Here is a 15,911-nt window from a genome sequence, read left to right as displayed (position 1 = left end):
CTGCCAGGAAAAGAATAGTCTATTCTGCTCTAGAACAGCTTTCTACTCCTCCACCTTCTCCACCCACCCAATAATCAATCTGAAGAAGGGTCCTGACCTAAAACCACCTATCCACAAGCTCCAGAGATGTTGCTATGTTATGACAGCCCTTGCGTCGTAGAGTCATAATGTCATGTAGTCAGACAGCATGGAAACAGGCCCCGTGGCCCAACTTGCCCATGATGACCAACATGCCCCATCTGCTCTAGTCCCAACTACCTCCCCTGGCAGCTCATTCCATACATCCATCATCCCTTGCATAAAAAGGTTATCCCTTCGGCTCCTATTAAATCTTTCCCCCATCCCCTTAAACCTACATCCTCTGGTTCTTGATTCCCCGACTATGGGAAAAAGACTGCGTATTTACCCTATCTGTGCCTCTCATGATTTTGGACACCTCCACAAGACCACCCTTCATTCTCCTGCTGAGTTCCAAGGAAGAGAGTCCAGGCTTACTCAACCCTACAGCTCAGGCCCTTGAATCTTGGCAACATCTTCGTAAATCTTCTCTGCACCTTTTCCAGCTTTAAAATAGTGACCATCTTGATCGATTGGCCAGGTGAGTTGAGGAATGGTTGATGGAATTTAACAAAGAAAAATGTGACGGTGAAAGGCATTTTGAGAAGCATTTTCATGCTTTTGAGAAGCATGAGAGGCATTTTGAGAAGTCCAACATGGGCAGGACCGACACAGTGAATGGTAGGGCTCTGGGGGTGTTGTAGAGCAGAGGGATCTAGAAGTGCAGGTGCATGGTTCCTTGAAGGTGAAGTCGCAGATAGATAGGGTGGTCAAAATGGATTTTGGCACATTGGCCTTCATAAGTCAGAGTACTGTGTAGAAGTTGGGAGGTCATGTTGCAGTTGTATAAAAGTTGGTGAGGCTGCATTTAGAGTATTGTGTGATGTTGTCAAACTGGAAAGGGTACAGAGATGATTTATGAGGATGATGCCAGGACTAGAGGGTCAGAGCTATAGGGAGTGGTTGAGTAGGCTGGGACTAGTCCTTGGAGCGCAGGTGGATGAGGGGTGATTTTATAGAGATGAACAAAATCATGAGAGGAATAGATCGGGTAGATGCACAGTCTCTTGCCCATAGTCAGTGAATCGAGGACAAGCGGACATAGGTCTAAGGTTTAATAGGAATCTGAGGGGTATCTTTTTCACATAAAGGGTGGTGAGGGTATGTAACAAGCTGCTAGAGGAGGTAGTTGTGGCAGGGACTATCCCAATGTTTAAGAAACAGTTAGACAGGTACATGGATAGGACAGATCTGGAGGAATATGGGCCAAATGCAGGCAGGTGGGACGAGTGTAGCTAGGACATGTGTGGGCACATTGGGCTGAAGGGCTTGTTTCCACACTGTATCACTCTATGACTCCATGATTCTAACCATTCCTCAGCCCACCTGCTGAACTGAACCCCCTGTCTTGTTTTGTAAACCAGCATCTGCAGTTCCTTATGAACACATAGAGTAAGTCCACTTTTCTGAAATCAACCTGGAATGGTCTGGGAAGTTTGCTAGTGTACTAGGTAAAAGCAAATAATCCACCGAATCAGAACAATCTGATCAATGAAAAATTAAATTAAATCTCATTTAAAAAGCTTCTGATATTTCTTATTCTAACAGTTAGATTGAAACATGTACTGCAGGTGTTCTGCAGGACTCTTCACACCAATCATTCAAAATGCCGCAAGTGAGTTTTGCTGATAGATTTTCAGCATTCAAAGAATCAGCATTTTTACACCTTTTATGCAACAAAGCACATTGGAACCAACTTCTTCTGGTACTGATGTCTGTGATGTCAGCTCTGGCAGTTACAAAATATATCTGTTGACTGACTGTAGTTTAAAGTATCATTGTGTATCATGCAATGTTATGCATCATGCAATGTTGTGTATCACTCAAACCCCAATGACAAAGCAATTGCACTTAAGTTTCCAATCCAATCTTTACAAGAAAAATGCATTGATTTAAATGAAAACATCTTAAATTTCCAGAATGTAGATTATTTTTTTAAAGGACTGCTTGACAGCCATTACAATGCCACAAAATGCACTCATAAACAAGTGGAAAATACTCAAAATAGATCTCATAGGGTAATAGTAAAAAACTTTGGTTCAGGAAGTCAGAGACACCCATCAAACACCCACTTACAATTATCCTAATCAGTCTGAGGTGTTGCATTTTAGGAAATCAAACCAAGGGAGGACCTTCACAATGAATAGTAGGGACCTGAGCAGTGTTGTACAGCATAGGGATCGAGGAGTGCAAGTACATAGTTCCCTCAAAATGACATCACAAGTAGATGGTGTAGTGGAGGCAGCTCTTGGCATGCTGGTGGTGTATAAAATAATGAGGGGAATAGATTGGATACACGTCTTTTTCCGAGGGTAGGGAAATCAAGAACAAGAGCGCAATGGCTTAAGGCGAGAGGGGGAAAGATTTAATAACAACCTAATGGGCAATTTTTTCACGCAAAGGGTTGGTTGGTATATAGAACGAGCTGCCAGATGAAATAGTTGAGGGTGGTACAATAAGAACATTTAAAAGACATTTAGACAAGTACATTGTGAGTAAAGGTTTAGAGGGCTATGGGCCATCTTCATCAGCATGAACAAGTTGAGCCGAAGGGCATGTTTCCATGCTGTGACTCTATGACCTAGGCATTCCTTGGCTCACTTGCCCAGAACTCGCTGTAATTCTTGATAACCATCTTCAGTCAATAATGCAATCTATTTTAGCGTCATATACGAGATGATACGATAGAACTTTATTTTTCGCAGGAGGGAAATTAATTTGCCAACAGTGATAAAAAACACAAAATACATGAAACATGACACATGAAATTAAAGTGATGAGTGGTAAGGCTTTGGGGATGTGCAAAGATTGAGGAGGTGGGGGTGGGGGGTCAGTCTCAGTCTGTAAACCCCATGAAAGAAGGGGGAAGAGTTGTAAAGTGTGATAGCCACAGGTGAAGAAGGATCTCCTGTGGCGTTCTGTCCTGCATCTTGGTGGAACTAGTCTGTTGCTGAAGATACTCCTCAGGTTGACCAGTGTGTCATGGAGGGAGTGAGCTGTATTGTCCAGGATGCTCCGCCGTTTGAGGAGCATCCTCCCCTCCAGAACCACTTCCTGTTAATCCAATTCTGCCCTCAGGACGGAGCCAGCCTTCCTGATCAGTTTGTTGATCCTATTGGCGTCCTCAGCCTCGCCTACATTCTGTCCCTTTGTCCTTTTTTTGTTATTTTCGGTGAGTTTTAAAAGTCTGTGTTAATGTTCTCTGGTTTGCTTTATGTGGGGGGGGGGGGGGGCGCGGGAAGGTCGGGGGGAACTTTTTTTCAATCTCTTACCTTGCCGGAGATGTAATTGTTTTCCGGATCGTATCTCCAGTCGCTCTGCGGCCTAACATCATGGAGCTGGAGGCCTTGCCCGGGACTAACTTTGAACCCCACCGCGGGGCGTGGACTTACCATCTGAGCGTGTGAGTCCTTGCCTGGATCGACGCTCCAACTGCGGCCAGTGGACTTTAACATCAAGGAGCTCGGTATCTTGAGACCAAAGTCGGGAGCGCCAAGCTGCACGAAGTTTGACAAGCCCCGACCCGGCGCGGGAGCTGAGATCACCCCCCCCCCGATGCAGGAGCTTGATTGCCCCGATGAAGAAGGCCCACCGCCGGCTACGGGAGTCTAGATTGTCCCGTCAACGGAAGGTTAGAGGCCCCCGACCACTGGAGGACAAAGAAGGGAGAGATTGAACCTTTTTTTTCGCCTTCCATCAAAATGAGGATTGCGGAGGAGTCACTGTGGTGGATGTTCATGTTAAAATGTATTTTGTGTGTCCTGTTGCTTTTTATCGTTATGACTATATGGCAAATGAAATTCCTCGTATGTTGCAAAACATACTTGGCTAATAAAGTATGATTGTGATTGTGATATAGCTATCTCATGTCCCCTTTTTGCCCTCCCAATTTCCTTCTAAAGCATTCTCCACAATCCCCGTACACATCTTCAGGGATACATCTGATCCCAGCTACCAATATCTAATCCATGCCACCTCCTTTTTCCTGACCAGAGCCTCAATTTCGCTCATCATCCAGGGCTCCTTCGTCCCACTTGTCGTGTCCTTCACTATAAAAGGAATATGCATACCTTGAACTCTCACCATTGTACTTTGTAAAGTATCCCACTTTCTGGGTGCACCTCTACTTGCAAACATCTGATTCCAATCAACTTTTGCAAGTTCCTGTCTAATACCATTGACATCGCACCCCTCCCTCCCAGATGGAACAAGGATAGAATTCCCCTGGTCCTGACCCATCACCCCACCAGCCTACACATCATTCTCAAACATTTCCGCATGATCTCACCATCAGTCACATCTTCCCATCTCCACCTTTTTCTGCTTTCCGCAGAGACTGCTCCCTCCACAACACCTTGGTTCATTCATTCCTTCCTATCCAAAACACCCCTCCCAACTACTGCAATCGTAGGAGATGAAACAACTGCCCCCATACCTCCTTTCTCATCCATTCAGGACCCGAGTAGTCCTTCCAGGTGAGACATGCACCTCCTCTACCTTCATGCACTGCATTTGGTACTCCCAACGTGGCTTCCTTTACATTGACAAGACTAACCATAGACTAACCAGTTTGCTGAACATCTGCATTCAGTCTGCCATGCCTGCTGGATCTCCCGGATGCTAACCAATTTAACTCCCCTTCCAATACAGACCTTTCTGTCCTGCACCATAAACCTCCTGAATTGCCAGAGTGAGGCTACAAATTGGAGAAACAGCATCTCATGTTATACTCGAGTAGCTTACAACCTAATGGTATGAAAATTGAATTCCCCAATTTTTCGATAACTAACCAACACCCGTTCCCTCCCACTCTCCCCCCCTCCCGATGCACACTCATTTTCCCTCCATCTCTTCCCTGTGCCCCACCTGATACACACCCATTTTGTTTTCTCCCTCCTGTCCACTTCCACCTATATTCTTTCCTCTGGCTTCATATTTCATACCTCTTTTATCTTTATCTCACACCTTTTGGCTTTGCATCTCTGGCTTTTGTCCAACCATCTGCCTATCAACCGCCCTCCCCACCCTCTCACATGTCAGGCTTTGTCCCTCCTCCACCTCTCTTCCAGCTTTCTACCAACTCCCATCAGTCTGAAGATGGGACCTGACCGAAAATATTACCTATTCATGATCTCCAAAGATGCGTCGAATCCACTGAGTTACTCTACTACTTTTCTTTTTGTAAACCTGGACCTTTGTGTCTATAGGTTCCTTGTGTCTATATTTTTTTGCCCTAATTATTTTAAAAGGAATAGAACTATGGTCACTGGTCCCAAAAGGCTCGCCCACTGACACTTCTGTAATTTGCCTTGCCCAATTCCCTATGAGTCAGTCAAGCTTGGCTTTCTCCTTTGTAGGGCCCTCTACATATTGTCTGAGGAAACTTTCTTGAACACACTTGACAAATTCCACCCCATTTTAGCCCTTGGCACCATTGTAGTCCCAGTTTGTATTGAAATTAAAATCTCCCAGCATATTTCTTCAAAGGGGTTGTCTTTGAGAGGGAAAGTGTTTCAAGTACAGGTTGGAACTTTCTTTCAGACTGGACACATTCCCACATGGGGGAGAAAATACTGAAGAAGCAGAAAAGGCAAAGGTTATAGACAATAGATGCAGGAGTAGGCCATTCGGCCCTTCGAGCCAGCACCGCCATTCAAAGTGATCATGGCTGATCATTCTCAATCAGTACCCCGTTCCTGCCTTCTCCCCATACCCCCTGACTCCACTATCCTTAAGAGCTCTATCTAGAATGCATTCAGAGAATTGATTGAGAATGATTGATTAAGCAATAGTCCAGGTGAAGCCTCGTTTAAGAGTTGGGAAGTCATGATGCAGTGTAAAACATTGGTTGCCTGTCCCGCTGAGTTACTCCAGTTTTTTGTGTCTGCGGTTTAAACCAGCAACTGCAGTTCCTTCTTACTCATAACATTTGGGAGGTTTGGTGCAGCTTTTAGTAGAATATAGAAATGTACAGTACAGCATCAGGCCCTTTGACCCATGATGTGTGTACTAAATATAATGCCAAGCTAAAATAATATCTGCCTATGCATGATCCATATTCATCCATTCTCTGCGTCTCTATGTAACTATCTAAATACCTCTTTAATGCCACTATTGTATGTCTTTACCACCATCCCTGGTAGTGCATTCCTGGCATCCACAACACCCTGTGTACAATTCTTCTAGTCTTTCACATGGCCACCTTGGGGAAAAAGGTTCTGACTGTCAATCCTAGCAATGCCCTTTAATAAGTAATATACTTCTATCAGATTTTCCCTCAACTTCTGACGTTCCAGAAAAGAACAATCCAAGTTTGTCCAACCTCTCCATCCAGCTAATACCGTTTAATCTAGGCAACATTCTGATAAATCTCTGCTGCATCTTCTCCAAAGCCTCCACATTTTTCTTGTAATGGGGAGACTAGAATTGCATGCTAAACTACAAATGCAGCCAAACCAATGTCTTACAGAGCTGCATCATGACTTCCCAACTCTGGGCCCTGGTGAGACCGCACCTGGAGTACTGTGTGCAGTTTTGGTCTCCAAATTTGAGGAAGGATGTTCTTGCTATGGAGGGCGTGCAGCGTAGGTTCACTAGGTTAATTCCCGGAATGGCGGGACTGTCGTATGTTGAAAGGCTGGAGCGATTGGGCTTGTATACACTGGAATTTAGAAGGATGAGGGGGGATCTTATTGAAACATATAAGATAATTAGGGGATTGGACACATTAGAGGCAGATAACATGTTCCCAATGTTGGGGGAGTCCAGAACAAGGGGCCACAGTTTAAGAATAAGGGGTAGGCCATTTAGAACGGAGATGAGGAAGAACTTTTTCAGTCAGAGGGTGGTGAAGGTGTGGAATTCTCTGCCTCAGAAGGCAGTGGAGGCCAGTTCGTTGGATGCTTTCAAGAGAGAGCTGGATAGAGCTCTTAAGGATAGCGGAGTAAGGGGGTATGGGGAGAAGGCAGGAACGGGGTACTGATTGAGAGTGATCAGCCATGATCGCATTGAATGGCGGTGCTGGCTCGAAGGGCTGAATGGCCTACTCCTGCACCTATTGTCTATTGTCTATTGTCTATTGTCTATTAAACGAGGCACGTGTGAGGCTTCACCTGGAGTATTGCTTACTTAGTATTCTCCATGTTTGAAGCAGGATATACTTTCATTTGAACCAGTGCAAAGAAAGTTCATTGGGTTGATTCCTGGAAAGGGTTTGATGCGAGAAGAGAGGTCGACAAAACCACATCACAGACTTGTACTTCACAGCCCAGTGGATCATTCACCCATGACCATTCATCTGCCAACCAAAGATGATCAACATGCTTTCCAAATCTTGGCCAAGAGTCTTGTACGTTATAGAATATCAAATGCTCATCTAGTTACTTTTTAAATGGTCTCAGGTTTTCTACCCTCTAGCTGTCCCCACCCACACTCACCTTATTCACTCTCCTTTCAGGTACCCAAGGCTCCAGACCGCTACCACTCTTGGGGTGATTTTTTTCTTTCTTAAGGCCCCACTAATCTACCCAACAATTAATATAAAACTATGTCCTTTGCATGCACTTTTATTATTTCCCTAGTCCAGGATTTCACAATTTTGTACAACCATTTCTGTTATTAAGGAAAGGTATATTGTAAAGCTCATGCAATCCACAATACAAGTCAAGTCTCTTATCGTATGTACTAATACAGTGAGGTACAGGCACAAGGAAAATCTTGCTTTCAGCAGCATCACAGGCACATAGACTCAGACACAAACACACACAAAAAACGTCTTATGTAAACTACACAACTGACAGATGGCCTTTTGGAAGGGTGGGCTGAAAGATAGCAGATGGAGTTTAATGCTGATAAGTGTGAGGTGCTGCATTTTGGTAGGACAAATCAAAATAGGACGTACAGGGTAAATGGTAGGGAATTGAGGAATGCAGTGGAACAGAGGGATCTGGGAATAACTGTGCATTGTTCCCTGAAGGTGGAATCTCATGTGGATAGGGTGGTGAAGAAGGCGTTTGGCATGCTTGCCTTTATAAATCAGAGCATCGAATATAGAAGTTGGGATGTAATGTTAAAATTGTATAGGGCATTGGTGAGGCTGAATCTGGAGTATGGTGTGCAGTTCTGGTCGCCAAATTATAGGAAGGATGTCGACAAAATGGAGAGGGTACAGAGGAGATTTACTAGAATGTTGCCTGGGTTTCAGCACTTAAGCTACAGAGAGAGGTTGAACAGGTTGGGTCTTTATTCTTTGGAGCGTAGAAGGTTGAGGGGGGACTTGATAGAGGTTTTTAAAATTTTAAAAGGGACGGACAGAGTTGACGTGGGTAGGCTTTTCCCTTTGAGAGTGGGGAAGATTCCAACAAGGGGACATAACTTCAGAATTAAGGGACAAAAGTTTAGGGGTAACATGAGGGGTAACTTCTTTACTCAGAGGGTGGTGGCTATGTGGAATGAGCTTCCGGTGGAAGTGGTGGAGGCAAGCTTGATTTTATTATTTAAGAGTAAATTGGATAGGTATATGGATGGGAGGGGATTGGAGGGTTATGGTCTGAGAGCAGGTAGATGAGACTAGGTCAGAGAAAGTGGTCGGCGTGGACTGGTAGGGCCGAACGGGCCTGTTTCCGTGCTGTAATTGTTATATGGTTATATGGTAAAAAGAGAAAGATTGTACAAAAAGCAAGACATTGGTGCAAAACAAAATTACAAAATAAGTCCATGTTAGAGTAAGAGATGGTTCGCAGAGTTCTGTCATCGAGATAGGATTACGGTTGCATTGTTTTGGTCAAGAACCTGATGGTTGTAGGAAAGCATTCCTGAACCTGGTGGTATGGGAGTTTCGGCTTCTGCACCTCCTGCCTGGTGATAGAATCTATTCAGCATTAGTATTTGGAAATCCAGACAGTTTGGCATCTGGGTCATCAGACAGTATTTGCTGTGCTCCCTGCCCACTCGCTTGTTGTTCAGTTCATGAGCTTCCTTTAAATGCAACTCGTTCAGCTGGCTGCATTCCCGTGAAACTTACCTTCTGTTTCGCACTCTCCTTTTGAGCAGACCGAGAACCTTGATCCCATGGTACCTTTAAACTTGAGACACAACAAACTGCTGGAATCTTGAGCAAAGAACAAAATGCCAGAAGAACTCAACAGATCAGGCAGCATCTGTGGAGGGAGTGGATAGACGACGCTTCGGATCTGGACCCTCTTCAGACTGATGAAGTAATAATATATTCCTTTATTCGTCCCGCACCGGGGAAATTTACAGTGTTACAGCAGCAAAGTGGGTAGCAAGAGAGCAAGAGATCATTCATTATAAACAAAAGATACATAAATTGTCATCAGTTTTCTGTGTATTCTTAGCTGTTATTGTTGACTCGTCTGCTGGGAGCAGTGCTGGTTGTGCAGTCTCACATCAGCGGGAAGAAAGGACCTCCTATATCTCTCCTTCACACACTTGGGGTGAAGGAGTCTGTCACTGAAGGAGCTACTCAGTGCAGTGACAGTGTCCTGCATGGGGTGGGAGTCATTGTCCAGCAGCGATGTTAGCTTTGCCATCATCCTCCTCTCTCCCACTACCTGCACTGAGTCGAGGGGGCAACCCAGGACAGAGCTGGCCTTCCTGACCAGTTTGTTGAGTCTCTTCTCTTCCGCCGCTGAGATGCTGCTGCTCCAGCAGACCACTCCATAGAAAATGGCCGATGCAACCACCGTGTTGTAGAAGGTCCTTAGTAGTGCCCCCTGCACTCCAAAGGACCTGAGTCTCCTTAGCAGATAAAGTCTGCTCTGGCCCTTTCTGTGGAGTATTGTGGAGAAAGTTGGAAAAGTGAGGTGTGGGTGCTGCAAAGCCTGGCAAGTGATAGGTGGATACAAGTGAGAGGAAGGTATTGATATACGAGAGGCGTGACAAAGGCTAGATGTGAAAAGGAGACCAAGGGATGTCAGGTAAAGAATGAAAAGGAGTCAAATGTAAAGCCAGAGGGAGGGATATGGATGAAAGGTGATAGGTAAGAGGTGAAAACGGTGGACAAAAGAGACATGGGACTCAGGAATAGGAGACATGCATATGGAAGAAGGGAAAAGAGTATGATAACAAGGATGGCAGGAGATTGTGGGAGAAATGTGTATGCACTGGGGAGAGTGGGGTATTACTTGAAATTGTAGAATTCAATATTCATACCATTGATTTGTAGGTAACTCAAGTAGAAAAGGAGGTGCCCATTCTTTGTATGACTTGCTCTAGTAATAGACAATAGACAATAGGTGCAGGAGTAGGCCATTCGGCCCTTTGAGCCAGCACCGCCATTCAATGTGATCATGGCTGATCATTCACAATTAGTACCCCATTCCTGCCTTCTCCCCATACCCATAATGGAGGAGGCAAGGCCAGAAATATCAGTTGGGGAAATCGGAAGAGAAGTTAAAATAGTCAGTAAGGCCTTGACGGACAGTGTAAACTAGGTGTCAGTTTTACCAAACATTTGCGCTTTGCCTGGATAAATGCGAGGTGGTCAAATGCAAAATGCATTACAGTAAATGACACAACGTTTGGGAGTGTTGATGTACAACGGGATCGTGAATGCAAGTCCACAGCTACATGAAATATTGTAAATGGTCAGAGTCTTTTTTCCAGGGTGGAAATGTCAAATACTTAGGGGGAAGATAAGAGATCAGGACCCTTCAGGTTTTTCCTTCCATCTCGGCAAATACATGGGGTCATAGATTTATACTGAAAGGGGGACATTTTTAAGGAGATTTGTAAGGCTAGTTTACACACAGAGGATGAGAGGTACCCGGAAGGTGATTCCAGTGGAGGTAAGAAAAGCAATGTTCAAAGAGGCATTTAGATAGACACCAGAACAAGCAGGGAATGGAGGGATACAAATCATGTGTAGGCAGGTGGGTTTACTTTAGACGGTCATTATGATCAGCTGGGAAAGTTTGCTGAGGAATAGCTAATGGAGTCTAATGCAGATAAGTACGAAATGCTGCACGTTGGGAAGTCAAACCAGGGCAGGATCTTGGTAGGGCACTGGGGAATTTTGCAGAGCCTTTAGGAGCACAGGTATATAGTTCCTGTAGCCGCATAGGTAGATAGGGTGGTAAATGCGGCTTTTGGTACATTAGCCTTCATCAGTTTGGTATTAATTATAGAAGTTGGGATGTCATATTACAGTTATACAAGACATTGTGACGCTGCATTTGGAGTATTGTGTTTAGTTCTGCTCACACTGCAATGGGAAGGATGCCATTAAGGTGAAAACAGTGCAGAGAAGATTTACAAGGATATTGCCAGAACTCGAGGGCCTGAACTATAGGAAGAGGTAGGGCGGGCGAGGTCTTGATTCCTTAGAATGCAGGAGGCTGAGGCATTATAAATGTGTATAAAATCATGAGGGGAATAGATAGGATGAATGCACAGTCTTTTATCCATGGCAGGGGAATCAAGAACCAGAAGGCAAAGATGTAAGGTGAAGGGGCTAGTTGTGTTCAAATTGCCTCTCGGGTTCTCAGCCCAGAGTGGTTGGTATATGGAAAGAACTGTTAGAGGAGGTAATTGAGGCATGTATTAAAACAGCATTTTAAGGACATACAGATACATGGATAGGAAAGGCTCAGAGGGATATGAGGCAAATGTGCTGATGGATTATTCCAACAATAATAACCAAGTATACATGAATTCTGAAGAAGGAAGAGTCCAGCCTCACCAAATTCTTTGACTTTGTTCAGTTTCGTAAAACTCAAAACACTTAACACTTTGATGCCTCAGAATTCTGGCTGTCCTAGCTATTATACAAATAAATGCTCAGTCATTCCATCATCCAAAGTCTAACAGAACACAGGGCTATCAGTCCACATTCATTCTTATCCAACTGGCCACATTGTCTGTGTCTTAGTCATTCGCCTCCAATTGGTAATACCATCTCTGATTTTTATCTCACAGTATGTAACAAGTGATGGGAGCAAGGTTGTGGTGGACAGGGGTGGAAGTGAAATGAAGATGACATCTAGTTTACGAGGAGTGCGTTAGTGAATGAGCGTGATAAAAAGGTAGAAGAAGAGGGGGACCAGGTATCATGGTATACTGTGCAGGTATCACAAAATGCTGGAGTAACTCAGCAGGTCAGGTAGCATCTAGGAGAGAAGGAATGGGTGACGTTTCTGGTCGAGACCCTTCTTCAGTCTGACCTCCAGCATTTTGTGATACGTTCGATTTGTACCAGCATCTGCAGTTATTTTCCTACATGGTATACTGTGCATGTTAACATGGGATAGTAGATGCAAGAGATGAAACATCATTGCTTTCACAAAGGTTTTTGCACCGACAAACCAAAAGCAGCATAAATATACACAGATGTAATAGAAAAGCACTTAGAAAGTGGCGCAGTAGAGATCCTGATAGGGATACCAAGATTATTTTACTTTACTTTAATTAGTAAAACTGATTTCAGTGGATCTAACATATTTACATTTCCAAAAACTTTCAACATGTTACCACACAGTTAGGTCCCAAATATTCAAGGTGGCAACATTTCTCCCGATGACCCTCTTCTCACAATTATCCAGCCAACAACAAGGTTGGGGTGGGGTGGGATGGGAAAATCAAGCTGGTCTAACAGAAGCAAAAGCATTTGAACATATCAAACAGGAGGAGGAGAACAGACAGCAGAACAAGACAACCAACAAGGTAGAAAGGAGAAAAGTGATACATCTAATTGAAAAATGGAAGCAAATGTGTGAGCACAGCAGTGAAAGATAACATAGTGGAGAGATGAAAGAAGCATGCAACTGAAAGACAGCAAGTGCATGCATGAGACAAGAATGTAAGTCAATGGACAATGCATGTAATACAAATGAAAACAGCAGAGAATAAAATGAGTTTATGTAAATGTAAATCTACACAAACACAGTCTTTAAGACCCAACCCAAAACGTCACCCAGTGCCGGATTAACCTAGTAGCAAAAGTAGCATATGCTACGGGCCCCGCGTTTGAGAGGCCCTCACACTAAATGCTACTTCAGACCGAAGATTTTTTTAAAACTAAAATACTTTATTTCTGAGTGTTGTTTTGCACAAGCCAACCTTACCCTTCCTTCCCCACCCTCTCCACAGCCCCACGACAGTCCCGACTGAGGTTAAACGGCCCCCGTAACGCACGGTTCGGTTTGGGCACGGCAATCTGCGGGAGCGTCTCGGTCCCTGGCGTTGTGCAGGCCGCTCCGTCCCACTGATCGCTCCGCACTCCGTCCCGGCTCAGTGACGCTTCCATTCCGGCCAGCTCCGGCTTCTCCTGCGGCCACTCTGCCTCTTGCTCCTAGGGGGCCCCCTGACGAAGCCCCAATCCCAGCTGTTGGGCTGCCCGGCCAGCTCCGACCCGTTCAAACCCCCCATGGCCACCTGCGCCTCCTTGTAGCCTCGTACTCCACCAGAGAGTAGTCCTTCAGATAGCCGGTGCGCCGGTCGAGGTGCAGGTTATTGATCTCACCGTACTCGCCAAACTTGTCATGGATGTCCTCCTCGGTGGCTTCCTCGTGGACCCCGGTCACAAACAGGATCCACCCCTCCACCGAGCATTGAGGGCCTGGTTCGTCGCCGTCTTGTTCCACAGAGTCGTAGTCTTCTCGCAGCCTGGATCGAGCGCCTTTCTCAGAGCCAAATCCTCGCCCCTTCCCCTTCTTCCAATTCTCCTTCAGTTTGTGGATACTTTTGTCGCCCTCATAAGTATCCGGCGACGAAAGTATCCACAAACTGAAGGAGAATTCCATCAGAAGAGTCTCGACCCGAAACATCACCCATTCCTTCTCTCCCAAGATACTGCCTGACCTCCGGTAGGGGTGCCAATTATAGCATTCCCAAATACGGGACAAGGTGTTGTCAGCGCCCCGCGCCCCACGTGACCTCACCCAGCCAGCGGCCATGTGCTCTCGCTCCACCAATGGCGGCCGCCCGGGCCGGGAGGTGGGTCGCTACGCAACCTCCGATAGGCGGCGACCGGGCCTACACTGTTCCGACCTCCGGAAGGTAGGCACAGATTTCAACCAGCATTTGCAGTTCCTACCTACACTGTTTGGGCCTAAAGCGCCCGGGCCTACAGTGCCCCCCGGGGCTAATACGGGATAAGGACGGTCCCGCATGGGACAAGCCAATTGAGCCCAAAATACGGGATGTCCCGGCTAATACGGGGCAGTGGGCAACCCTAACCTCCGGACAGTGTAGGGCCGGGCGCTGCCTAACGGAGGTTGCATAGCAACCTGTCTCTCAGCCCGGGCTGCCGCCATTGGTGAAGCGGGAGCACATGACCGCTGGCTGGATGAGGTTACGTGGGACTGGGGGGGGGGGGGGGGGGGGCGGTGACGTCACCTTGTCTCGTATTTGGGAATGAGGAAGTTGGCACCCCTAGCTACAGGCTTAGTCCGGCCCTGTCGTCACCCTTCCATTTTCTCCAGAGATGCTGCGTAGCCCACTGAGTTACTCCAGCACTTGGTGTCTCTTTTTTGTTAGCATCTGCTGTACCCTGTGTCTCCCCAACCAAATTAAATTGTTCTCTTTCTCTTTCTGTCATTGGTTGATAGTATGCAACACATCTCCATTTGATGTTGCATATAATCAATATGAATTCTTCAGGATGTTTAAAAAGAAAATAATTCCTTAAAAGCAAAAACAATTGTTACAACAAAATAAACTGATAATAAAATGCTGGGATAGTATTTAGGAGGCAATCATAATTACACAATAAAGATGAGGTTTTTTTTAAATGTCAAAACCATGTATGCTTACAAGGGATATGGAAATAATGAACATATCTACATCGATCCATGTTCTACAGTAGCCACCACCCTATTAGTCATATTTGACACCGGCAAATGAAATGGTTCCCCTGAACAATTTCATGTATCTATCCCGAGTACCTTGCAATATTTTGGTGGAGGCTAGAAATATAAAAATAAAAATATATCAGCATTACAAAAATCTTTCAGGCAAGTTAAAATTCGGTAAATATAATAATACTCTGCTAAAAACAAAACTTAAGTAAATTTTTCCAGCTCCTAAAAAGGTTGATTGATTGAAATGTAATGCTCTCTCTCCTCATAGATGCTGCTTGAACTGCTGAGTGGTTCCAGCATTCATTTATGTCTGTTGCAGTTATAGTCTCCCAATAATTCAATCAAACACAAATCATTTTTGTTTGTTTCATTTTAGGTGAAGGACATTGCTGTAAAATTAACAAGAATGTGTACTTCAAAAGTAATTAATTACATGGTACCATGACATGTCTGAAATTGTGCAAATAAGAAAGCAATTTAATGCAGGTGTTTTCTTCAGTACTTTTACAGTATGCCGTTTCTGCACTGAATAGTTTGGAATGAGCACCTTTAGTTATACTTTTATTTTTAATTTGAAAGACATAACAGATTAATAGCTCTGACCTTTCCTTATCAAATCTGGCCTACCTGACCGCACTTGTCGATTGTGATAATTGAGATAGCAGTCACTGTAAAGGGTTTCTCAGAAAATGCTGCAGAGAAAGTAAAATTAATAAAGGTTTACTGACCTAAATGGGTATGCGCCATGAGGTCAGCTAGTGAAGCAGTAGGTTTCCCTCCTACATGTGATGAGGTGGACGATGCAGAGGATGAGGTGGAGGAGCTCTGGATAACCTTGTTAAGCCAGTGCTCTACGTTCAAATGGCCCTGCTTTGAAGTGGACGTGATCCGGCCCTGACGACGGAGTGAGCCCTCATCTTCTGACGCTGAGGATGTGTCTGCATTCAATATAATACTAACATTAGGACAGTGTAA

The 15,911-nt window shown here is 45.0% G+C and overlaps 1 protein-coding gene across 4 annotated transcripts in view; it reads right to left on the bottom strand.

The window, feature by feature from the left end:
* Nucleotides 1–15,911, bottom strand: part of LOC144595842 (disco-interacting protein 2 homolog A-like) — a 193,529-nt gene that overhangs the window by 79,726 nt on the left and 97,892 nt on the right. For all 4 annotated transcript variants that reach the window (XM_078403596.1, XM_078403598.1, XM_078403597.1 and 1 more), the window contains exon 5: nucleotides 15,665–15,874. In XM_078403596.1, the coding sequence (XP_078259722.1) occupies nucleotides 15,665–15,874 (210 nt within the window). The remainder of the gene's footprint in view (nucleotides 1–15,664; nucleotides 15,875–15,911) is intronic.

The sequence above is a fragment of the Rhinoraja longicauda genome, chromosome 8 (genome assembly GCF_053455715.1).
Source record: "Rhinoraja longicauda isolate Sanriku21f chromosome 8, sRhiLon1.1, whole genome shotgun sequence".
Taxonomy (NCBI): domain Eukaryota; kingdom Metazoa; phylum Chordata; class Chondrichthyes; order Rajiformes; family Arhynchobatidae; genus Rhinoraja; species Rhinoraja longicauda.
The sequence above is the reverse complement of the archived record's forward strand: the minus strand, read 5'-3'. Positions and strand labels throughout refer to the sequence as shown.